Source organism: Protobothrops mucrosquamatus, unplaced genomic scaffold (genome assembly GCF_001527695.2).
Source record: "Protobothrops mucrosquamatus isolate PMUCROS unplaced genomic scaffold, P.Mucros_1.0 scaffold1784, whole genome shotgun sequence".
Classification (NCBI taxonomy): domain Eukaryota; kingdom Metazoa; phylum Chordata; class Lepidosauria; order Squamata; family Viperidae; genus Protobothrops; species Protobothrops mucrosquamatus.
The window spans coordinates 259,871-285,942 of NW_015387922.1; the positions used below are offsets into that span (position 1 = coordinate 259,871).

General features: G+C 36.6%; 2 protein-coding genes across 2 annotated transcripts in view; one reads left to right on the plus strand and one right to left on the minus strand.

Moving 5' to 3' along the window:
* Positions 1-25,579, minus strand: part of TFB1M (transcription factor B1, mitochondrial) — a 28,716-nt gene extending 3,137 nt beyond the window's left edge. Inside the window, exons 1-6 of the mRNA XM_015823148.1 lie at positions 25,447-25,579; positions 24,265-24,416; positions 23,624-23,732; positions 21,314-21,465; positions 14,115-14,234; positions 80-207 (exon numbers count right to left, since the gene is read on the minus strand). Of these exons, the coding sequence (XP_015678634.1) occupies positions 80-207; positions 14,115-14,234; positions 21,314-21,465; positions 23,624-23,732; positions 24,265-24,416; positions 25,447-25,579 (794 nt within the window). The remainder of the gene's footprint in view (positions 1-79; positions 208-14,114; positions 14,235-21,313; positions 21,466-23,623; positions 23,733-24,264; positions 24,417-25,446) is intronic.
* On the plus strand, positions 7,857-8,516 carry CLDN20 (claudin 20). Its single transcript, XM_015823149.1, has one exon. It carries the CDS (start codon positions 7,857-7,859, stop codon positions 8,514-8,516), a length of 660 nt encoding a protein of 219 aa, XP_015678635.1.
* Positions 25,580-26,072: the final 493 nt, after the last annotated feature.

Below are 26,072 nucleotides of genomic sequence, written 5' to 3' on the forward strand. Positions count from 1 at the left end.
GAATCACATATGCAAATGTGAGCCGCCCCCACCCCCCACTGCAGTTCTTGAAAACAAATCTTTATACTTATTTTCTTACCTTGCACCGTGATGACAGTATTTTCTTTTGTATTGGAAAATATTTCGAACAACTTTTTCCACCAGTTTAAATGGCTGCTTTATTTTGGGTTCCACTAGTGGTGTAAAATGGACAAGTGTCACATCTACCTGAGATTAATATATATTGATATTATTATTATTATTATTATATTTATAGCAGTAAGGAGATATATTTATTATAAATGTATATACATAAATGTCATTTAAAACTGACAATCCAATTAAAGGAGTTGCAATTCTATTGACCAATAAATCTGCAGCTTCCAAGTTCACAATGTGGACCTCCTGAAATATGCTTTCAGAGAAATAGGAACAGATAAAGAGAAACAGACATAAAAATACTGTTAAAATGAAATAACTTTTGCCATCAATTCTTGTAAATTGCAATTTCTGGATCTGGAATGCAAAAGACAAACTAACCTCTAGATTATATAGTTTGATGTATCCCTTTGCTGCCATCTAAAGTTTATAGATTTTTGTGCCGAGATCTTGTAGCCCTATTATACAGTAAACTCTTCTAGAACTAAAAGTATTTCTCTGTATTACAGGAAAAGGGAATTCTGTTTCTCATTCAATTTTCTTCTGCATGACTGAAAATGGTCCTCCTGGGAGCAGAATTATGAATAGAATTATAAATTAGTGGATTCCCCCCCCCTGGAAAATAGGCATACTGCACATTTACATGAAAATAAAAATAGGCTGAAATAAAGTACTACATCCTCAAATAAGACCTGCATCTTTTTTCACCCTGTAGAACACATCTTACTGTTTACTCCATTACAGGGTCTGAACGCTCAGAAAGCTGCAATGTTACTATGGAAACCAATATAGGAAATTACTGTTCATTTGTAATTGGTAGCTTTAAAATTACTGACATTATATCCTATTTTTTTAGTTATGCATATTAACAAGCTCCATTTCAACACACTGATTTTTGATAATCATAGTAGCGTTACCATTTTATTTTGCAAATAGTTTTAGCAGAGAATAAATGTTTACTGCAAACAAAATCAGGTTCACCTAACTGAGAAAAAAAATCTTGTACCCTTCTGTCACCTGTTTTAAAAATTAATGCAAACAAAATCCTGAAATTTTCTTAGGGACTGTAATATGCAAGTTAAAAAAAAAAAAGTCTGAATTTTGCAATGTGTTACAAAAAAACAACCTTAAAAAGGGACTTTCAAAGAAGAAATGGCAAACTGAAGGTAGGTCTGTAAAAGGAATCAATCACGGCAGACGACTGCAGCAGAATGACCACCAGGTAAGTAGACCGGCTCTCTGTAATTCTTCTCCAGATAAGGAGAGGACATGAGGAGAGGACATGACATTGCTCGTAGGTGCTCCAGACAGCTGCTCCTTGCAAGAAGATTGCAAGATAGTGGGCTCCAGTAGGCTCAGAGCTCTGGGAGAGGAAGGAATAGCCACCTTTTTGCTCAAACCATGGTGCCTTCAAACAGGCGCTGGGATCACATACCAATCACTTTTGGAAATTAATTGTTAACTGCTTTTCAGCTATTAGTTTGACGGCACTGGGTGAATTTCCTTCAACTCCTAGTTAAAAGAAGTTTTAAATACAAGTTTAAGGACTTAAAAATTCTTTTGAAATAAACAGTGAAATTTAAGAGGGCAGCATAATATTCAAACTTGTAGGCAATTATCTACAGAAAATTATCCAAGTTGCACTGAGTTATCAGCAAAACCAAAACCAAAAAATGACAAAAACTGTGAGTGTATGTGCGTATGTACTTGGTTTTCTAGATAAAAAATTGTACACACACATGTTCATGTTCTTTTTATAAAGAAAACTGAAAGAATAATATGATAGCTCTATAGCATTAACCACTTCAAATTCTTCAGTGTTTCCCAAGTCCTATGTTCCTACAGACCCACTACCGGCTTTGTTACTTCATTTTAAACCTCTCCCCCCCCCCAGTTTTTACATGAAACTGATCCCTCTATATTGTTGTAATCCCCACCCTGAAGGAAATACAAATCTGTAAGATGGATCCAACCCTTTCCAAGTAGAAGCCCATTTAAACAGTTGGGCTTTCTATTGCCTTCCCCCTGAAGAATCCGTATTTCCCAGAAATGTTCTGGAACATTCCACGCTTCTAAACCACATTTCGGAGGTGCAGCATAGGATTAAAAAGGGGGGGGGGGGCTGTATCACTTCCACTTTGGGTTTGCTAATGGAAGCCGCCATTGGCTTCTGCTCCTCAGCTTCTCCTTTTTATCATCTCCCTTAGGACTGATAGTTTAAAATTAATAACTTCCTGTGGCAGGAATCGTTTCTTTCATAATAATACACAGAGAAAGAATAATATATAAGTCAATTATCAAAACCATTATACTCTTACCTTTAGCTTTAAGCACTGTTTAAACTTATATTAGTTCCTAGTTTCATTATATATTAAAGTTTAATGAAGCTAAACAGAAACTAAAACATTTTTCATCTTTAAGTCTGATTTTGGGTTAAATATTATGGTTATTACAGCTGGCAGAAGATGAATTTACAATTTACTACAGGAATATAGAACCCAAGATATGGAGAGCTTTCCCCAGGGTGATTGTCTTATGAGTAAAGTGGAATTTTAGCATCAAGTAGAGATTTTAATTCGCCAGTTTTAATCCTCCCCATATTGTTACTTGGTGTTGGCTTTTTTCAGATATCTACCTCTGAAATCGGAGACAATGAGAAAATGTGCTACGTAGTTTTTCCTCTCAACTTTTTACCAGGCTCCTTGTGGAACTGGGAAATTTTGACATTCACAATTCCTTCTCAGGGACATGGTGAATGGCAAAGGGGGATCAGAGATAGAAGAGCAAGCCATCTCAATACTGTAACGCCAAATATTTAAGTCCTAGGAATATTTATTCAAAGTTAAATATCTAATGTGGTACCGGAGCGGAAGGCTGATCTGATTAAAGTGAAGATGGCTGTACAGATCTGTATTATAGTCCACTGGGTAAACTTAATTGTTTCTCCCAGAAGCTGTAAGTTCTCGTGATTATGATAAACAATTATGAATCAACATGGAAAAGAACATTCTTGCAACACTGGTTCTTGAAAGAAGTTATTTTGATCATGGGATATGACTAAGTGATAACTACTCTCAATCTGCAAGATTTAGAAGATCAATTGGATCAACTTGTCCTACTCAGGAATATATTTTTGAATAGTCAAGCTTCTTTCTTAGATGACAAGATATTTAAATAAAATAATTATGCTCAAACTTTGAAAAGTACTAATTTTAACACGTTTTAATGTCCTTCCAGCAGCTAAGATTGTGCCCTTATGCTGAAAGACTGACTGAATCTAGAGTCCATGTGTTGATTTATTGCACCTTTTATAAGGATTCATGGACCCATTTTATAACTCCCCATTAGGTTTGAATAGAATAGAGCTGGAAGGGACCTTGGAGGTCTTCTAGTCCAGCCCCCTGCTCAAGCAGGAGAACCTATACCATTTCAGACAAGTAGCTGTCCAGTCTCTTCTTAAAAACCTCCAATGATGGAACACCCACGATTTCTGAAAGCAAGCTACTCCACTGGTTAATTGTCCTCACTGTTAGGAAGTTTCTCCTTAATTTCAGGTTGCTTCTCTCTTTGATCAGTTTCCAACCATTGTTTCTTGTCCTGCCCTCTGGTGCTTTGGAGAATAGTTTGACCCCTCTTTGTGGCAGCCCCTCAAGTACTGGAATACTGCTATCATGTCACCCCTATTTCTTCTTTTCTTTAGACTAGCCAAACTCAAGTCCTGCAGCCTTTCTTCATATGTTTTAGTCTCCAGGCCTTTGATCATCTTAGTTGCTCTTCTCTGAAGTTTTTCCAAAGTCTCAATATCTTTTTTGACCAAAATTGGTTGCAGTATTCCAGGTGTGGTCTTACTATGGTTTTATAAAGCGGTACTAATACTTCGCGTGATCTTGATTCTATGCCTCTGTTTATAAAACCCAGGATTGTATTAGTTTTTTTGGCTGCTGCTGCACACTGCTGGCTCATAGTCAAGTGATCGTCCATTAGGACTCCAAGGTCCCTCTCACAGTTACTGTTTTTGAGCCAAGTACTTCTACCTTTGATTTTTCCTGCCTAAAGGTAAAACTTTGCTTTTCTCCACATTAAATTCATTTTGTTGGATAGGGCCCATTGTTCAAGTTTGTCAGGATCTTTTTGGATCCTGAGCTTGTCTTCTGGGGTGTTGGCTATTCCTGCCGGTTTAGTGTCATCTGCAAATTTGATGAGTTCCCCTTCTATTCCTTCATCTAAGTCATTAATGAAGATATTGAAGAGTACTGGGCCTAAGACGGAGCCTTGTGGTACCCCACTGCTTACTTCTTTCCATGTGGATGTAGTACCATTGAGGACTACTTGTTGAGTACGATTTGTCAGCCAGCTACAAATCCATCTGGTGGTGATGTTGTCTATCCCACTTTTTTCTAGCTTACTAAGCAGCAGGTTGTGGTCTACTTTGTGAAATACCCAGGCTAACTGACATTATGCATGGCTATGCCTTTGAGATTTTTGACACTGAATGTCATTGCTGAATGTGGCAAAACTTTTTTATACTGTCTGTATATTTTACTACAATTAGCAACTGCCTCATTTAGCAACCATTCATAGTTACAATGGTAATGAAAAAGAAGGTACGACCAATCCTCATATCTATAATCTTTGCAGGCCTGACAATATGCAGTTGCAATTTCACTTAGCAACTACTTTGATTAATGACCAAGCTGCCATTGCCAGTTGAAGTAGCTAAATAAGAACTATCTGTACTGGCTCTAAACCTCATTATATTTTGATCACCTCAGTGACAGATTTACAGTTTTACCTTTGTTATTTTGTTTGAAGTAGAAATTGTTTAATTTGTTAATGTGCAGAATTCTGATCAGTGATCTTAATTTTTAAAAAACACAAAATACTTCAATTCTATGAAATTATATTTTTTTTTAAATTAAAAACTAAGTATGAGTTAAATCCTATCCAGTTCAATTAGATCTGCTTCCAGACAATTCTTTTAGGATTACCAATTTGCCAATTATATCAAACCTCTGAGCTATAACAATGCAAAGACAATCTCAAGGATGAGCTGCTCCTTATTTTTTTGCTTAGAGAAGGACAGGAATTCATCCTTAAAAGAGTTATTCTGAGTTTGAAAAGTACTGCCAAGCAGTCATGTTATGGCTTCTGTTATATAATAATAAACCTGACCCAAGATCTACCCCAAGACAGGCCAATGTCAACAACTATTTGGCTTGTTCAGAATTTGTAGGCAATCAGGTTTAAAAGTACAGTTTTCAATAACAGTATGGAGACTTTATGCAAAAGCAAATCTTGAATCCCCATTACTTGAAGATTAATGAAACCAGTTACCACTATGTTGCTGTCAATGCTCACTTGTTACAAAGGGAAATAATCACATGCCCACCAGATGTTTGGAACAATAGCACCCTCCTCAATCATTTTTAGTGGGGCTGATGATACTTATAAGCCAAAACACCTGGACAGAACCTGATTTACTATCTCCACTGGATCACAAATCAGTGATTTCCCTTTTCCCAAACAGAAAAGGCCAGACAATAAGAGAAGCTCCTATTTATCATATTGCATAATTAGCAGATTTCCCTTGACATTTCTTCGCTTTAGAGCTTTTTCTTGTTGACTTGTCAAAACCTTCACAGCTATGCTCTGTATTTATCATATAAGCTGCAAGTACTGCTTTTTCCCACTTAACCTTTAGAGTAAGGCAAATAATTACGGTACTGTACAGAAGCAACTAGAAAAGATTGCAAGCTACAAGCACCAGGTATGTGAGATATAGAGATGTATGTATGTACGTACGTACGTATATTTCTCACAATGATTACTTAGAGGAATTTATATCTTGCTGTACAATTCTGGGGTTCTGAAACTGATTGGCAATATAAAACATCTTAATTCTGCCTTTCACTTATGTTGAAGCTCATTCTATAAAGTTATTATTTTCTATACTGTAGAGCAGAGGTCCCCAACCTTTTTTTGGCATCAGGGACCGGTTCTGTGAAGAGAGATTTTTCTGTGGACCGGAGGGTATGTGGTTTTGTGTGCTGCTTGCATCCCATGGATGGGTCTTTGCTTGTTTGTGCAGGCCAGTTGCTGGCATGCCGCGGCTCGGTATTGGTCCACGGACTGGGGGTTGGGGACCCCTGCTGTAGCGAAAACAGTTTCTAAAAGTAAAATTGGGACAATTTTTTTCCATTAAAATATTTGTTCTAATCTCCAAGCCGATTATTCAGCTTGGGATCTGGAAATCATTATATGCTGAAAACCAAGGGTTTCCATGCCTTTTCTCTATAATCCTTTTTGGTTTTGTTAAGCAAAGTATTTTCTCCAATGCAGATTCATTAAACAAAGTAGCTCTTTATATTCTGGTAGATGGTACTAAGACAAGGAATAGGAAGCACTGCTGCGTACAGAGCATCAGAGATCTATTTCTGGTTAATAAAATAGCCAATGCAATTTTCCATGAGGAACAGAGACATTTACACTCAAAATAAGTTGTGTTTTTACAACTTCTGCTGCCATGAAAGCATTTTAAACCTTTCCTTTATCAGTAAGTACTGAAACTTATTATTAGATATCTGCATTTTATGGCATCTGAATATTATTAAAATGGGATTTTAATATTTTTGTACATTTGTGTGATGTTGGCATATACTCTCTTGCAGAAGCAATTTTAACACTGTAATACACAGTATACCCATTCAGTATAAGTCACTGACAATAAGTTAAGGAAGACGATATAAGATTATGACACGGAAAGCAGTGAAACTAATTAAATTGATAAGTTCAGTATAAAAAAAATAATCATACAGGAATGGTTGATACACTATCTTAACCTTAAGTACAATAAATTCATTCCCTTTCCATTGCCAGGACTTCCAGTTCTTACTCTTCAAAATCCATAATATCTGAACTGAAATAAAATTGAAACAACTATAGAACTGTTAATTTTTATTTAATGGGAAATATTTGAAAACTTACAGAAGCAAAGCTGTTCATAAGTGTTTAATTAAAAACTGTTACTGGGACACCTATAGCATCAACCTTGTGAACGCTCAGGTTCACAATGAGTGATTAATATTTATATGTATATAAAAGAATGAAAGTAGGAAAAGACTATTTGAACTCTAGCCTTCATTGCAAGAATTGAGAAGTTATATCGCTGTACATTTCAATTCAAATCCATTGGAAATTTAAGACCTATACTGCTTATAGGACTGGAATTATATTTTTTTAAAAAACTTCCTCATGCTGTATTACAAAATGGATTGGAAGCTTCTAAGCCGGCCAATAAGGGCACAAATCTTTCCTTGATTTATTTGGCACAGGCCATATCTCAATTTTACGTCTTACCATTTCATTTGCAGTTTCTGCCACTGTGGCTGATTATCAGCACCTCCTTGTACTCAGTTGCTCTCACTCACTACCCATTTATAATCACGCCTCTCCAAGTGCCCGGTGTACATCTGCTCAGTCCTTTTGTAGCCTTCTCATCTGCTGCAGGGTCACGTTTAGCAAGTCATTCAGTTAGCCGTTATTTCAAATGCAAGCACTCTTGTTTGCTCAATTCTCCTGCCTTTGCCCTTGCCACTCTCTCCCCTCCTCCTATCACATACAGACAACTACAGCCTTGGCTGGGGAGCCATCAGACAGTAACACAGGTTTACAGCAACAGAAAAGAAACAAGCAGACAAAAGGAGACGGCAAATCTCATCATGGCATCAGCCGCGCTCCAGTTTTTTGCTTTCATCCTAGCCTTGTTTGGTGTTTTTGGTGCGATCGCAGCCACCCTGTTGCCCAACTGGAAGGTGAATGCAGACACGGGCTCAAACATAATCACAGCCATCACTCAGATGCAAGGGCTCTGGATGGACTGCACATGGTACAGCACCGGGATGTTCAGCTGCACACTGAAATATTCAATCCTCTCTCTCCCTGTTTACATCCAGGCAGCAAGGACCACCATGATTCTGTCCTGCATTCTCTCCAGTTTTGGGATCTGCATCGCCACAGTGGGGATGAAGTGCACCCTCCTGGGAGGGGACAGAGAGACCAAAAACCACACGTCAGTTGCCGGAGGAGTCTTCTTTATTTTGGCAGGAATATCTGGCTTGATACCAACAGCCTGGTACACGAAAGAGATTATTTCCAAATTTCTGGACCCAACTATTCCAGAAAGCAGTAAGCATGAGCCAGGAGGAGCAGTTTACGTTGGATTTATTTCGGCTGGACTTCTGCTTGCTGCAGGTACCATCTTTGGCACTTCCTGTTTTAAGAAACAGCAGAGACCAGGGATTTATCCTAACAAGCAGCAGAACCTGCACCTAGCTGCCCGGCAAGTGGACACAGACTACAGCCTGAAGGACTATGTGTAAATACAGTGGTGGACCTGTCTATCAAGGTTGTTTATATGGTCTTGCTTTTATAACAATACGATTGATGCAAGCCTTATAATGACATTGGGTGAGGTGTTTCTTATTTATTTTAAAAAAAAGAAAAAGATGCCAAGAATTTAAAAACTAACCAACCATTTATTACTGAAACTTCTTTGCAACTGGATTATACTGAGAATGGGTGGTGGGGTGTAAATATAATATAAATTAGTTACAAGAGTTAGTTCGTATTTGTCACATGCCTTGTTTAGTATCACCAAGTGTCTTATTTTAACAATGGCACCAGCTGAACTGATTCTGCCTTGCTGTGGATTTCTGTGTTTTGTTTTTAAATGTTTGCTGCATTTCTCAATGTCAGTTTTCAACGACTATGATAAATGGTATCTCTCCAGGTTTCTTTGAAAGAATAACAGTTATCCCAATGTTTCTGAGGATCAGCTGCCCCTCTAGACTTCAGAGATTCCATGCCCCACAATAACCTGCACCCATTCCACTTTCTGTGGAAAATGTCTACTTAATATTTTGCCACTAAGTCAAACACAACAGGACTAAAAGACCTACCTATTTCTATTTATAGGATATTTTTAAAAACTCTCCTTTTTTCAAGCTAGATTTCTACGTGTCTTAAATAACATACAACTAAACATAATTAAGTAAACTGTTTCAGTTGTCAGTAACTAGTGACTACTTCAGCAGGATTTAAAGCTGTATGTCATCTAGCTATTATCTATACTTTATGCAAACTATTTACAAAGCAATCTTCAATCAGATTCCAAAGATTTTGGCTATTTGCCATTCAAAGATTTAGCAGGCAATAGTCAAATGTTTTATAATTATTTTGCCAGCATGAGACACTTGATTAGTCTTGCTTCTTTAAATCTTTTTCTTGTGTCCATCTGCAAAAAATCATGATCGGTCACAAAATAACCACTCATCTCCATTCAAGAGAGATAAAATTTGAACATGTTTGGCAATATAGCACAATATAAAGAGCAAAGTTTGGATCAATAGCTTGAAATATAATCTGAGCTACCTGTAGATTTCTATAACACATATTTTCTAGTGTCAGCAATGTTAAATAACTTCACCAAAAGATTAGTCTTTTGTTTATTACAGGAGAATTATAGCATGCATTTTTAGTTAGAAAAATAAAAGGATATGTAGAGGCTTCTAAAATTATACATAATATGACAAAAATGAGGTGTACTTTTCCCCTATAAAAAAACCAGAATCATGGTTTGTTTTTTAAATTAAGAAAATTTCCCATAGAATAAAACATAAATCAAAAAAGTGCAAAAAATAAAATCTGAATTAAAGTTAGTAAAATTATAAGTGACTTCAGACCTTCTTTTCAATAGATAATTACAATCTTATTATCTCTCCTCCCTCAAGTTGCTTCAGTCCCTCATTTAATCCATATATTTATTAATTGTCAAATCTATAAGATATTGGGTTTTTTTCTCAGAACCCTGAGTTATATAGCAAAGCTGAAAAGAGGGCTGGGGTAAAGTTTTGGGATACATGAAACACACTGTTAAATTTTAAAGAGTACTACCAAAAGATGTAGTGGGTAAGCTGTTCTTTAAAAAAAAGACTCAACAATTGCAGGAACAGTAAGATTATTAATTATTAGTAGCCATGGGATTACCCATTATCTCTAATAATAGAGGCAGTAAACCTCTCAGTGCTGCTAGGGAGCCACAGTGAGTTTTGCCACTATCTGTGAAATCTGCACAAGGATTCTGATTACTTTGTACAACTTTGTAAAAACTGTAAAACACAAACTGAAAATATACAACCTACTTTTGGCTAGTGTAGCACTTCAGTTTGCAAAACGTTATTATATTTTATTAAAAAATATATACATATAATATTTCTTCCTAAAGGGGCATTTTTAAGATAAGTATATAAATGCTGATTCATTTTCATCACAAACATCTGCTTGTGCCAATTCTGAGGCATATGCAGAAGTCATCTTAATTAAGTACGTTAAAACAAAAGCAAAACCCCAACTGTGAAGAGAAGCAGCCCCAAATTAGGAGAAACTTTATAGCAGAAATATAACTGCAATTCAACAGTTAATATCAAGATGTTATTATTCTCATGATATAAGATCCAAATAACTTTGAGTAGACTGGCAGAGGACATTGTGGAAGCTAAAAGTGATGAGCAACCTGGGAGCAACTTCATCAGTTCATCATGTTGAAAATAAGTGTTTCACTATAGCAACTGTTTAAAAAAAAGGCCCCATGATAGCCATTTTGTAAAAGTACCCACAAAAAACTATCTTGATTCTCAATATCTGTGCATTCCCACTACAGCACATGATAGCCAATGAATATCACCATTTTCTTCTATATGGAAATCATTATCTTATGAAAATGAGTGTAAACAGCTCAAAAATGAAGATGCTGCTTTTGAGAAAATAGGAATTCATAGCTAGCACCTTAACAAATATAGATTAATAATCTAGTTATATTTTGTGTGCCAGCCATTTCATTTCTGGAAAGACCATTAATCATGTTTGGAAAAAAAACATATTAAATTAAGAACCCAGTTCAAATATTTTTAACACAGCTGGCAAGCTTGCATTGGCATAATACCATGCAATCTAATTCTCTGACAAAAGAGTTAAAAGTATTCTGTTAAAGTCAGACAAATTCCAAGAAAAAAATGCACCAGCAACATCAAAACAAAAGAAATACTGCTTGCATAGAAATAGAGAAGAGTAACAGTTCTTAAGAAAAAAGAGTACTCTCTCTGCAGATATACTGTATATTACCACCACCAATTTAACACAGAAAGAGCAATAAAAACAGAACAAATTAACAGGGGGATTTTATAACAGTACTCATAAGGTGGGTTTGACACTAGCACTGTAATCTCCAAAAGAAAATCTATTTGCAAAAGTTGGTGTCCTACTGCCAACCCAAATGAAGAGCATCAATGAATAAATCAAGACAATTAATTTCAGGCCTAGTCTATTCCCTTTTCTCCTGCCTTACAGATGAAAATTAACAATCAATCACTGGCCAGGAACACATGAAAGCCAGAATGTTTCTTACAGGAGACATTCAAATATAGGATCAGGAATCTGTGATCCTCCAGATCAGTGGTTCTCAACCTGTGGGTCGGGACCCCATTTGGGGTCGATCGACCATTTCACGGGGGTCGCCAAGCAAGGCTGTCCACCATTTTTTTAGTCCGCCATTTTTTTCCCCTTTTCCGGCGGGTGCCTTACCTCCCTTGGGCTGGGCCAGCTGGTGGTCGGCCTGCTCCGTCTCTGCCGCTTGCCAGCTATGCCTCGGCCGGCGCAGGGGGCGGAACTACGCATGTGCGGCGCTCCCGGGCAGGGAAAGTCCTCGACTTACGATCGGTTGGGTAGTCCTCGACTTACGACCGGTTTAGTCCTCGACTTACGACCGGTTTAGTCCTCGACTTACAACCGGTTGGGGTCGCGGCATTAAAAAGGTTGAGAACCACTGCTCCAGATACTGTTGAATTGTTGAATTTCTCACCAGACTAGTCAACATCACCAATGATGAATGACACTGTCAAGACATCAGTAGGTCCCAGAATCCCTTCAGGTTTGTTTTCCAATAATTATGCAAAGTTTCTACTAACACATGTATATCAAGGACAGAGAAAGGGCAATAGTTACTCTGAAAATAACTCCCAACTCATCTTCTAATCAGGATAAGTCATGTAATATTAAAGGATGCATTATTATGTAACCATTAACCCTTTAACAATCTTGTGACACAAGCTAAGCTGAAATGTAGTCATCTGTCTAAGGTCCCACATACGGTTTAGTAGTGTTTGAAAATGAATCTGACTTTGGCCATCCCACCATACAGCTCAATGCCATCTGCTATTCTAACTCTCTACTGAGCAACAAGATTACAGTACTTAGCCAATCTTGATCTAAACATTATAGTAGGTCCAGACCTTGTTAATATTGGGAAACTTGGGAAACATTTTTGGAAATTAGTTGCAGAAGGTTGAAAAAACATCCTGAAGTAAGGCAATGACAGGCCATTTCCATATTGTTACCAAGGAAATTGACAACTCCAATATCTGCCCAATTTATTCCAAAAGTATACAGTGCTTTTGTACTATATATTTTTGAAGTGCTAGCCACTTTCAAGGCTATTTATTTATATGCCATGCATTCCCAAAAGTTTTAGGAGGTTAACAATCTCAACATAAAATATTTCTTCAAGATTACATAGGCAGACAGATAAATAGAAAGAATAACAAAATAGAAAAAAATGAAATTAGGAGATATTTAAGTTATGTGTCTGAAAATCCCACCTCCAATCACAGCACACTGTCCTCCTATGCAAAGAAGAATAGGTAAGCCTTTACACCTTTCCTAAAATCAAGAAGGAAAACAATGCTGGACAAAGGAGGGAGTTCCATAGAATAGGAGTAAGTACCGAAAACACTCACTTTGGAGGACCCATCAGATGCCCATTTCACAAAGGTAGGACCTGGAAGGAGTTAACCTTATTTGATCTAGTTGGATGGGCAGTCCTTCAGATAACCAAGTCTTGAATTACATTGGGCCTTAACAGTGACAATTAGCAGCAAGAATCATACTTGGAAACTGTCTAGCACCCAATGCAGCCACCAAACCAGTGGATTCATCTGAAGATACTGGACTGCCCAGTCCACTGCATTTTATACTAGCTGTAGCTTCTGAATGCTCATTAAGGGGAGCTCCAAGTTCTGGGAGGGTATATATGATATGTTTTATTTCATTCTGCCTTAATGTGAGGTGAAAACCTAGCCACCATAGTATGCATTTATTAATTAAACCATGGCATAAACAACGTATGGCTTATACAAAAGAGGAAAACAATTATCATCAGCAATTTCTAAACCACAATATGGCAGCAATAAACAGGAGACATATGTAACATTACAGACAAATAATCACTATCTCTTATGTTGGATATTAGAAGGAATAGAATAGGGCTGGGTTTTGGAACTGGTTCAGGAAAACCTCAGAAAACATTTCTTTTTGGAATAGCATTTTACTTGAGTTGTTATTCTCAAAATCAGGACACAGCCACCTCTAAGGAAATCTTGTCTCCACAAAGTGTCACACCGAACCAAAATAGCGATTTCCCAGAGGTATGTCAACATTTATTGTTGCCACGAATGTGTGATTTCCTACAGATTGTACAAATAATTTAACTAAGAGTTTGATGCTCCTTTGGGGTAGCCCTTCAGGGCTTCCCACTACTTAAGACTTCTGAAGAATTCTGACACATCTTTGGGGTACTTGGAATTTATCTGAACATTTTCTCATCTATCACTCTTTCTCTTTTGTTGATTTGCCTTCCTTTCGAACGCTGCCTTTAAATCTTTCTCACTTCATCTTCACTGAAAATTTATATCCCCCAATTATAAATTATTACTAAATTTATTTTTCAGTATTTTTGGAGCTAATCCAACAACCTTCATACTCTGTGAAATTAGAATATGTCTGAGTCTGCATGCTAACGGCTTTGTGAAATAGCTGAATGAAGCTTCAAACACTGATTTTAATGCAAAAAGAATGAACAGACTAACCTCTGGCCTTGGAACAAAAGCTTGACCTGGAATTGTAAAACCTTTATGAACAGTGCACAGGTGCTGAGACATTATAGAAAGCCTGCTTCGCTGTCTGGATTTTGCACTAGCTGTGAGTCTCTGTGGAAGAAAAATGTTTTTGTACATGAGTGCAAGCATTAATGTAGCACAACCAAATTAAAGTGTTCTTAAGAGCAGCCTGTTAACTAAAATACCAAATAGTTTACAAATCTTTTTACGGTTATCAGTAATAGAACCACACTTATTGCTATAACAATTAATGGAAGGTCTAAATTTTACTGATGCTAACATTTCTCTTATAAGTAAAACAGGCTTGAAGTAAAAGAAAGCAAATACAATTTTACTGCCATTATATTTCTATACTTTTGGGGTTCAGTAAAATCATAGCAACCTAAACACAGTATTTCAATAAATTTCTCAAATAAATTTGTTTATATATTTCTGTAGCATTTGGAAACATATTCAAGAGGACCTATCTCAGAGTGTATTATAGAAAAATAAAAAAAATGTAAAAAGTGAAGAAAACATTTTAATCCAGTTTATAAATGAATGCTCTATTTTTTAAAAAATTACAAATGCTCATAGTAAAGCAAAGGGAATTCTAAGACCAGGTAAGATTATACTTTAGCCTATATTGTGTTTTAGAATAGATACATTATGGTAGTCTCTATACAACATGCAGATGTAGCTTCATTAATCTATAATTCAATGGCCTATAAAGTATATATTTTGGAATATATGTGTTTGGATATATCAATACATGAACAATTTTATTTTTATAACTTTCTGCCATAACTTTACAAGTCAGTCTAGCAGCTGCTAAGTTGCACACAAAATGCAAGCGTGCATTATAATAATTATTATTATAAACAAGCCTAATACCAAAATAGATTGCTATTGAAAATGCTACATAACCTATCTTTGAAAAACTTCTAGAAGTTTAAACTGCTGCTAAGTTAGCACCAACAACTAGCTGGATGTTCTGAGCAGATTAACCCAATATTAGGATTCTATATATATTCTAATCCAATACTGTGTTTCTAGAGTCAACTCAAAATGCTGGTTCTTGCCTAAATCAGAAGCTTGGTTCAATATTTTGTTTTTCCTACAATGTTCAAAACATTCTTACCGGCTAAAATTTTCTCAAGGTAAATTACATTTAAATCTATTTTCATATCTTAAAAAGTAAATGAAAAAAGACACCAAAGAAAAAGAAAAAGAAAGAAAAGAGAAGAAAAAAGAGAAAAAAGGAAGAAAAAAAATAAAATAATATACTACTTAAAATACATATCCCTCTTATACTATACATTTATTTCCATTTTTTTCTGTTCTTTTTACCCATAATTAAACCTGTGTTTAATCTTCAGATGTTCCATTTAATAAATCCAATCATCTAATCTTTTAACTCTATTCAAAACATTTTTAGTTATCCATTAACATTTTCTTAAGATCAATTACATTTAAATATCTAAAACATTTCCTTTATATTAACTATCCCAAACATTTTTATATTTCCCCATATCAAACAACAAACTAAAAAAAGAGAAAAAGAAAAAAAAGAAAAAATACTATCTTACTTGGTGTATTCATCCCTCTTAAACTAAAATCTTTCTATTTCTTCAACCATATTCAAACAAATGTTTAATTTTTAAGTATTCCCTGATATGCCCCATCATCTAATTCCTTAATTCTCTCCTTTTGTCAAACATCTTTCCCAATTAATCTATTCCATTGAATCAAAGAGTCTTTCCATAATCTTACAGATGTTGTAAATATAAGAAGTGAATCAAACATCATGTCTTTGTATAGAGATTTTCCCCCTTCATATTCATTGAAGATTTCTTTCATCATCTCTTGTCTCCCCATTTCTTGTGGTACTCCCAACAGCTCTGCAATCCATCTTGTCAAATCTTTTTTCTTGTCCTCAAATTTATTTTGTGGTCTTAGAATTTTCTTTTCCATGTCCAGTGTTTCTTGTAATTTCTTCTCCATTTGAGTCTCCATTTCTAAATTTCTTTCCACTATTTTATATTCAGTTGTCTGCTTTATATGATCTCTCTCTCTCTTTTTGTTTTCTGATCATTTATTTGTTGTGACGTTAAATTAAAAATGCATTTGTTTAAGTTTTCAAATTCATCTTTAATTTCCTCATGATTTGAAATTAGTGTCACTTGTAATTGTTGTAACATAACATACATTTCCTCCTGGGAAGTATTTATTTTTTCTTGGTACGTTCTTTCTGCAGACCTCTGATGCTCCATAATAACCAAAAATCCTTTCTCTGCCAATCGCTTTAAAGTCACAGTTTAAAAAGTATTTATAGTCCAGGAAGGTCATTTTTTTCCTAAGTTTTATAGTTCTCATTTTGTAGATAGTCCACAGTGTTCTCTTTTTTATTATTACAGCTGTTCTTTGTTTAGTTAAGGCTTTGAAGGTCACAATATCAGGGTTTTTTTTCTGGGCTGTATATTTAGGGCAGTATTTCCATCCACCACTAGATGTCAGCACCAGTTCATCTTTCAATTTTCAAAACAGATAAGCCTTTTAGCTCCATCAATCTTTTGCCAGGAAACGCTTAATAAATTCCATTGATTTAACATTTTCCACGTTGAAATCTTATATTGATTTTATTTCTGTATCTTTATTCCCCATAAATTTAATTCACCACTTCCGTTTAGAGAGGGGTGGAGCAACTCCCCCTCACTTTTGGAAGATTTTTACTTCTGGGTTTTTTCTTTTTCTTTTTCAGTCAGGTAGAAGAGAGAGAATCAATATTCTTACTCAGTTCAATCACACTGTTTACGATCACGCTTAGTTTAGTGCTTTTTGGCTTCAGCTACATGTAGCTTGGGATAGACTCACGAATGAAGCTAGCCTTTCTTCTGTCGATTTCTGGAGGGCTTTCCCTAGATGTCCGGATCAACTGCCATCTCCCCATGATTGTCGGGGCTTCCCTCCTTCCTTGCCACCTCTCCGGGGTGGGTTTAGGCCCATTTAGGGTCCCCAAACAGAGAAAAATCAGCCATAGGGCGTGGAGCCCCGCGATCCCTCAACTGCTGTGCTAAAACCGGAAGCCCCCTATATAGCATTTTTATAACCTACCAAGGAAATTATTATTATTATTACTATTATTATTATTATTATTATTATTATTGATCATCGCACAGTCAGCCAGGTGTTCAGATTGGATTTGGCATTTTTATCTATCGAATCCTTGCCAAGGACCCGGGATAGGCAGATCTGGATGTTTATTATTATTATTGTTGTTGTTGTTGTTGTTAGGATAAGGTTAATCTGGCAAGATTTATTCTTCAGAAATCCATATTAATGTTTGGTAATTATCACACGTTTAAAGATGTTTACACACTGACTTTTTTATAATTTGCTTTAAAAAACTTTCTACAAATTGACTGGTCAAATTGGCCTACACTTTCCCAGATTCTCTTTTTCAACGTTTTGAAGATATGCACATTGTCTCTCCTTTAGTCATCAGGTATATTAGGCATTCTACGGGATGAATAGATGTTCAAACAAACATCAGCAAATTGTTATAATTCCCTATCGAACATAATTCAAGCTATTCTAGCGATGTGAACTTGTTCAAATGTAAAAATAAAGTCAGGTAATAGGAAGTTCAAACTTCAATCCTGCCCATTCATCCTATTCTTCACTGAGGCCAAGTGAAACATAGTTCTTGTTGCAGAAAATGAAACAATTAAAGAATTGAGTAGCTTTCTCTTTTCTCTGTTAGTTTTGCCATCTTTATTAACCATCTGGAATATTGGTATTTTTAATTTCCCGTTAGACTGAACATATTTGTTCTTCTTTGGCTTTCTTTGCAACCTCAGTTCACTGCAGGCTTTAGTTTTCCTGACACCACGTCTACAATTCTCAGTTACTGTTAGTCATATAAAGTAGACCAGACTAAGAAACCAATGCCATATATGTCTAAAGCTATTTTTAATGAACATCTATAATGACAGAATCTTGCAAGTCAGAATGTGCTTTCACCCCCTCTCACTTTAATCTCCATGTAAACTAGGGAGGGGCTTTTCTCCAATTAGTTTCTTGGGAGTGGACTTGAGCCACAATTGTCTGAACGTTGCTTTTCTTCATGTCCTTCAAGGCTATTGTTGTTGCTTAATGACAAGTCTATTGCTAAATGATGTGGTTGTTAAGCAAGGAGTCATATGATCATGACTTGGGATGTTAGTGCAGCTTCTCCATTGACTGATAGAAACCAGTTGCGAAGCATGCAAATGGCAATCACATGACTGTGGATCACTGAATGTCTTAAACACTTACCAGTTGCAAAGGCCTGAATCTCGATCACCTGCTGCAATGGCCGTAAGTGCAAGGACCAGGGCTTTTTTTGTCATAGAACGCCCAGAACGGAGTTCTGGCACCTTTTTGGGATGGAACCTTGTAGGATAGGCAAGGCGGGTTGTATGACGTATGTTGAGTTCCGGCACCTTTTTTTTTTTTTTTTTTACAAAAAAAAGCACTGGCAAGGACCATTCATAAAGTTACTTTTTTCAGCACTATTATAACTTTGAATGGTTGCTAAATAGGGCAGTCTTTAAGCAAAAACTACCTGTACTTCATGGAATGTGATAACAAAAAAATAACAGTAACACAAACAAGTCCAAGAAAGAAAGAAAAATTAAAACAGGAACAATAATTATTAATCTATGTAAAAGATAATCAAAATGGATGAGTTGGGAAAAGTCAGGCCTTGAAAAATAAAAAAATTAAATCAAAATAGTAATATAGTAGAAAGATCTCTGCATAACTATGAAGACAAATTTATTCTATTATCATGATTGTGTCACTGTTTTTATATCGGTCTTATTAATTAATATAAGAAACAAACCAACTGTGCTATTTTGCATCCCGTTTGAACTACATTGTATGCAAAAACACTATAATCTTCATGTCGTATATGAGAAAACCTGAAAGCACATACAGCTGGCTTTTGCTATATAAAGCAGACTGCATTTATGTTCTTAAGTCTCTCCTTTTCCGCCTAAATGCCAAGAGGCTGCGCTTCCCCTTTTCCAACCTGTTCAGCTCTAAAATCCTCATCCATCAGCCGTACCACTAAGCTTAGAATAGCAGCTCGCACTACCAATTATTTCAGAAAACTGAACTGAAATGACAGAAACTACAGGAACCCAGTTTTGATAAAAGGGCTTTGTCTCCCTACTGCGCCATCTGCAGAGGTTGGCACTGATGATCACTAAAACTCAACTAGAACATTAGGAAAGAAACTGAACATTGCAACACACATTACAAAAGGCACACTTAAAAAAAGACTCAGGACCCCATCTTACTGCGATAGTACTTTTTGTTACTGAATTAGTTAGGGAGGAAGAAATCAGTTCAGATGTGTGTTAAAATGCTCCAGCTGAGAGATTCTTCTGAAATGCTCCTATTTTTCAGCCACATTTCTGGCATCAATTCAGAGAATTCGCAACAGCAGGTTGGGTTTTTTCCCCCCTCCATTTTCCAGAGCACTGGTAGATCTTCTGTTTTGTTAGGGGCGGGGGATAGAAAAAAACTCCATCCTTACTGATTCAAAGGCCTATTCGCACAGAACTGTGGACTAATGTAAGTATCAGCTCTACCCTTTATGTCATGATTATCTTTATCAGAAAATTTTCCTTTATTGGTACCTTGTTTTGTGTAGCATGTTAAACCAACCAATGTCACAAAATCATTTTGACCATTCCTACACATACAAGTCAATGAAACTTTCCGCACAGTTAAAATAGAATCATGTACAGCCAAGGCTAGTTAACAGTGTTGCTATTACTGAATGGCTATTGATGATAATTAAAATTTATGTCGTGCTGATGGTCAGTACAAATATATGTAGTCCTCGACTTACAGTACATCCATTCATTTAGCAACTGGTCAAAGTTACCAGGCATTGAAAAAAAACTTGGTCCTTGCAATTACAACTGTCATAGCATCCTCAGTCATGTGATCAAAATTTGGGCGCTTGGCAACCGGCATGTATTTTCAACAACTGCAACATTCTGGGGTCATGTGATTGCCATTTGTGACCTTCCCAGCCAGCTTCTGTCAATGGGTGAAGCTGCATTCACTTAAGTACTACATGATTTATTTCAGGGGTCCCCAACCCCCGGTCCGTGGAGCAGTACCGGGCTGCGGCATGCCAGCAATCGGTCCGCACAAACAAAGCAAAGCTCCATCCATGGGATGCAGGCAGCACACAAAACCACGCACCCTCTGGTCTGCGGAAAAACCTCTCTCTGTGTAACTGGTTCCTGGTGCCCAAAAGGTTGGGGACTTCTGATTTATTTAACTACTGCAATGATTCACTTAACAACCGTGGCAAAAAAAAGGTCCTAAAATTGGGTGCAACTCACTTAACCATCACTTTGCTTGGGAACAAAAATTCTGGTCCTAATTGTGGCTGTAAGGCAAACACTCCTTGTATACTGATGAAGAAATGATGATATTTATGTCATGATATCACAACACAAATTCAAATAAGATTTTGAACTTTCATCCCAATACAAGTACCTTAATACAAATATATTAATTACATTATTAGTATCATGACACAGGTTTCGTCATCTTTTGCCCCTTCAGTTACCTATTCTAGTCCTATCTTATGCCTGAAAGTCAGCTGGTTGACTTTGGGCTAATAACTCTGTCTCAGCCCAACTGTTGTGGAGAAAGTAGTAGGAGGGAGGAACTGCCTTGGGTTATTGATAAAAATAATAAAGGCAGGAAATAAATAAATAAAAACCAGTGATAACCTCTAGCTTAGGAGCCATCAATGTGTTGCAACCATGGAATTATATCTAGTTTATGCATTTCAAGTCAAGTATGCAGTTGTCACATGCATACCCCACTGTCTTGGAGGGATCTTCTACTATCCCTGGAGGAAACTGGAGATACACAGGACTTGCAGGTTGAAGAGAATTAGTCTGCTGCTACAGACAAAACAATTTCTTTAAACACACAGATTCTTGCTATATGGTAGAGCAGTAATGATCCATTCCCTAAGCCTGCAAATGTATTACTGCTTCCTCATTATACAAATGGACCAAACTACAAGAACCAATTAAACTTAATAATTTTATGTGCAGATTGCTGATATTTATTGTAAAATAATTGTATAATAATTCAGTAAACAAACTCACCTCTGCAACTTCTTTCTGAAAGGTCAGTGTCATCCGTATCCTACCATAACTAAAAGGCCCATCTCGGTTAGATACATTCTCAAGCCACTGGATTATTAGTGGAGTTGAGACACTGAAAGGAAGGTTTCCAATGATATGTATGTCTGGAGGATCTATAAAAGACAAAAGTCAAAACACAAATTTATTTGCTTGACCATAAGCCTTAATCAGAATAAAAGAATCAATATATATATATTTCTATTGAAACACTACTTTCACTATATATTCCAATATGACACAATTTTTAAAATTACTAGCATTCTCAGGTTCCATTTTTTATTAGTTTATCATAATATAAAATACAGAAATACAAAGAAAAATGAGACTAATGGAAAAAAGGGGAGGAGAAGGGAAAGAGGAAAAAGTGTAGGATAAAAGGAAAAAGAAAAAGAAAAAGAAAAGCATTGACTTCTGATTCTTTTTGGTGCAGTAGAATAAGCTAATAACATATCTCAACTTTTCACTTTTACATAATAATATATACTAGCCATTTCTATAACAACAAATCTATCTAATTAGCAAAACTCAAAACCAAAGTTTTATTTTTTTCCACCTGAAGCACAAAGTCCAGAAGCTATTTCCAAATAGAAACAAAATTAATTGTACTTTTGTTTACTCAAAACAGTCAATTTAGTCATCTTTGCTAAGTCTATCACTTGTGCAGCCATTCGTCCATTGTGGGAATCAAAGTATCCTTCCATTTTTATGCATAGAGTATATATGCTGCTATTAGCATATATAATACCAAAGTTCCAAATTTTGTTCAAGTTCTCTCTCCATTAAGCCCAAAAGAAAAGTCTCTGGTTTAATCTTTGTATTCAATTATGAATACAAAGATAAAATCAGAGATTACTAAATCATTCTAAAATGAAATAAATTTGTGCATAATATTAAACTGCCATAAATCTATGATTAATTGTCTGCTATTTTGCTCTGTCTTCAGAATAGAAGATATAGTTTTAATGATCCTTTTCTGTTCTATAGGTAGAACAGGAAGATAGGAAGGTAGAAACTCTCCTAACATTTAGATTTATTTAAAAGGCATAACACTGAATCTTTTGCAGATCTGACCACCATATCTATGACTGAATGGAATTTTCAACATCCTTAACCTTAGGACAGTAAAACAGATAGTGAAAGAGAACGTCTGCATTCCCTTATTTGCAAGGACAGAGATTTTGATCATATGGGTTTCCTGTCATTTTCTTCCCAAGGCATTAATTGAAAGCTTTCCAACATTAATTCTCTTCTCAAACTAAATCTCTTCTCAAACCGAATCTTCCTTCAAATAGTCTTCAGACCCAATTGAAAATTTAAGAGCTTAAACAATGGTGCATTTTTTGTTGACCTAAGCTGGGAAAATTAACTTTGGGGAAAAAAATCCTGTATCTAGATTTTGACCTCATGTTTGGCATTTATCCTATCCAAATGTGCAAAGTCTCTGCACCAATAGCATAAAAAGCTTTGACAGGAACTCATAGTTAATTGCTGTTGTAGGCACACCATATGAAGGCAATATTCAGGCATCTCTTTGAGTTTTAGTAAGTAACTGATAACTTCTTGATAAATGTCCTAGACCAGTGGTTCTCAACCTTTTTAATGCCGCGACCCCCAACCGGTCGTAAGTCGAGGACTAAACCGGTCGTAAGTCGAGGACTACCCAACCGGTCATAAGTCGAGGACTTTCCCTGCCTGGGAACGCCGCGCATGCGTGGTTCCGCCCCCTGCGCCGGCTGAGGCGTAGCTGGTAAGCGGCAGAGACGGAGCAGGCTGACCACCAACTGGCCCAGCTCAAGGGAGGTAAGGCATCCGCCGGAAGAGGGGAAAAAAAATGGCGGACAGCCTTGCTTGGTGACCCCCGTGAAATGGTCGATCGACCCCAAATGGGGTTGTGACCCATAGGTTGAGAACCGCTGTCCTAGACCTATAAATAGCATTTGTTCTAATCTTAGAAAACAAGCAGGTATGATTCTGAATAGTTTTTAGATTGCTAGTGAAATTCATTGCACAGAGTTGTGATCCACACAATACTTGGAGTGAAACTTTAGAATTTATTAACTTGATAATAGCAGTCACTTGTCTTGCACTAATGTGCCATTAGCTGTACTTAGGGAAAAATGTATCACATGGATCATTACAGGTTACTAGCAAATTTAAGAAATAAAACATACAAATTAACTTTCAGTCATATCGCTACATTGCTATAGTAATCTCCTGTAGTAAATTCATTTTAAGAAGTATTCTTAATATTTGTATTTGTAGCATACTGACCATCTTCCCAGTTCTTTGAAAGATGTTTGGGAAAAGCTTCATTGAATGAGTATGTTAAAATATCCTCATTGACAATACGGACTTTTCCTGGAGCTGCTTCAGACAGCATCTGAGATTTTTGAAAAAAAATATATTAAAAAGAGATTTAATTACCTTTGAAAAACCTGCTAAAAATGATTTTTTTAGCATCTGTAAGGCAAGAACTTATACATTTGGGATTCCATTTAATTATCTTATCTATGCCAAACATCACCAAATGTGCCAAAAAGAAAGCTAAATAGATGCTAACCTGTACAAATATGAAGTATACAAAGGCAACAATATTAAAATTATTAATTTTAAGTTTAAAATTATTTGTTTCTTATAAAAACTGAAACAGAACTAATTTAGTGATTCTAAATTCAAACTTGTTTCTATCATTTTAAGCTTGTTTATTACTTTCTGGAAGTCAATTTTAAGTACGGTAGTTCCCCTCATTTGATAAACAGCTCCAAATATTTCCAGATTTCCAGAAGACCACAAAGGTCAGCTGAGACCAACCTCATTAGTATTTACTAGTATAACTAGTTATTAAAATATAATACAATTTAACCTGTAAAAGATAATTATCAATATTAGCATTTTGGACAATATTTGGGTACCTGGAGTCCTGGAATAAAACGAGAATCTTTTTCAATTAATAACAATTCTGCAACACCAGAATTTAAGATGGATCTACTGATTCCTCCTGGCCCAGGGCCTACTTCACACACGTATGCATCCTTCAGATTGCCAGCAGTCTTTACTATCTTATCTGCAAAAAAGAGCATACAGTACTTACAGTTTTGATTTCACAAGCATAGAACACTTAAACAATGCTATCACTTCAAAATAGTCATTCATCACTACATCATTAAATCAAGTAAACTGGACAAATTAATGTACAACATAGCTAGTGCAAACTATGATAATTTACATTTACTTAGTCTTCAGATTAAAAGTTACTATGATATTACAACAGTATATATGGCCTCTACATTCCAAAAGCTAGTTCATTCTTTTGAGTACAGAACTGATAAGTTAAAAGTTAAAAAGCGATAATGTCCTTCCATAGTTTGATTTTTTTTAAAATCATATTAACAATGTGCTTTATTTTGCTGATTATGTGAGACAATCAAATGGATTAATTCAGATAAACGACGTGGAATAACAAAATAAAGCACAGATACATATGGGCACTCTACGTATTCATATTCAGAAAGGAAAAAAAGTTAAGGTTAAGAAAAAAGACATAGAAAAAGGCCAAACTTTATTTCATATCCAAAATCTGGATGGAAAGTCAATTCTAGAAAATGGATTGGAAAGATGAACAAATATAAAAGAGCATCATTTTGCATGTACAAATCATGTGACGGTCGTACTTTCACTTTTGCAGTCAATAAAATGTAAGCCAAAAAAAAGGGGGGGGGAATCCAAAGGAGGGAAAGTAGATAAGCCCATATTCTGTAGTGAGCTGTGTGGTTTAATGCGCATTTTCTACACCGTCTAATTCTCTATTTCCACTTTTACTAGTACAGCCACTTTGCCAACTGGAAAACCACCAATCGACTGAGATAAAGAACAGGTACGTAGCTTGTCAAATGGCAGGACTACAACTCCCATCGTCCCCGTCCAGTACAGGGATGATGGAAATGGTATTCCAGCGTATCCAGAGAGCCCCAAGTTGGAGGGGAAAAAATGTTGGGGGGGGGGGAAACGTCCTTTCGCAGGTCAGCGAGTCAGCCAATCGCCCCTCCGAAGATGAACCCCGTTTAAACACCCAAGAAGCGCCGCGGACGGCCAACCTGTGAGGCGCAGATCCAACAGAAAGTTCTGAGACAGTTGCTTCGTAGCCTTCAGTTTAAACAGCTTAATTATCTCTCTAATGGTAGGAAGGACCGGCAGGCGGAAAATAGCCACCTTCCCCGAGCCCGCCATTGCCGAGCGCGGCGCTCGCTTTACCCTCGCCACAGAGACGCTAGCTAGACCCAGAACGCCCTTGCGCAGGCGGCGAAGGATTGTGGGCCAGCTGACTACAAAGAGCGCCTGCTCAACCGACGGCGCAGGCGCACTTCGTAGCCACCAAGCTTCCCTCTGAGGACCCCGGAGAGTCAGGCAGAGCTCCTCCCCCTTTTCTTACGCACGCTTACAATTAGGAGGGAAAAAAACCGTAAATAAAGGAGAGATGAGAAGTTAGCGCAGGGGTAGGCAACCTCGGCTCTTTTATGACTCGTGGACTTCAACTCCCAGAATTCCTGCTGGCTCAGGAATTCTGGGAGTTGAAGTCCACGAGTCATAAAAGAGCCAAGGTTGACTACCCCGGAGTTAGCGCTTAAAGTCCCACTTCGTGGCGCGTGACTTCCCAGCCTCTGGGAAAGCAACGAGAGCGTGCAGTGGGTGCTTTAACTCTGAAGTGTGTGTGTGTGTGTGT

Coding starts and splice junctions, on each gene's coding strand:
- CLDN20 (XM_015823149.1), top strand. CDS start 7,857: ATGGCATCAGCCGCGCTCCAGTTTTTTGCTTTCATCCTAGCCTTGTTT.